The following is a 474-nucleotide window of genomic DNA, read 5'->3' on the forward strand; positions in this document are numbered from 1 at the left end:
CACCCGCCCCCGCCTCAACCGCCGGCATCTGCTGTTTCTTCTCAGCTACCTTAGATGAATCCCTCTCCCCCTCCTTCTCCCAGCCATCGGGAAAGCAGGGCAACCACCTCGGTACGTGCGGCATTGGGGGTTCCTTCCCGACTTGTGCGAAACTCGGGATAGGTTTCCGCTCCTCATCTATCGCGGTCCGGCGGCGAATCGGTAGGGGAAACGGGATCTCGTCGATCGCAGCCATGAAGGCTCGCAGCTCGTGAAGCATCGCGGACCTGAGAAGCGGGCGAGTGACCTGGGAGGCGCCGGCGTAACCGCGGCTAGCCGCTGCGCTCTCGAGGGCGATTACGACGTCGAAGATGTTGGGTTGTGTTCGGCCGCGGGAGTTCGCGGCGGATGCAGCGTTGCAGCCGAGGAGCTTGATGTAGCGGCCTGCGATATCTGTGAGCACGCGAAGAGCGGCGGGGTTCCCGCCCCCGGCAA

General features: G+C 64.1%; 1 protein-coding gene across 1 annotated transcript in view; it reads right to left on the reverse strand.

Moving 5' to 3' along the window:
- The window catches only part of LOC110018578 (transcription initiation factor TFIID subunit 8-like), a gene marked incomplete at its 5' end in the record, with an annotated part of 4,958 nt that extends 4,502 nt beyond the window's left edge, over positions 1-456 (reverse strand). The window contains 1 exon segment of the mRNA XM_020715926.1: positions 4-456. Within this exon segment, the coding sequence (XP_020571585.1) occupies positions 4-456 (453 nt within the window).
- Positions 457-474: the final 18 nt, after the last annotated feature.

Source organism: Phalaenopsis equestris, unplaced genomic scaffold (genome assembly GCF_001263595.1).
Source record: "Phalaenopsis equestris unplaced genomic scaffold, ASM126359v1 Scaffold000025, whole genome shotgun sequence".
In the NCBI taxonomy this organism is placed as follows: Eukaryota; Viridiplantae; Streptophyta; class Magnoliopsida; order Asparagales; family Orchidaceae; genus Phalaenopsis; species Phalaenopsis equestris.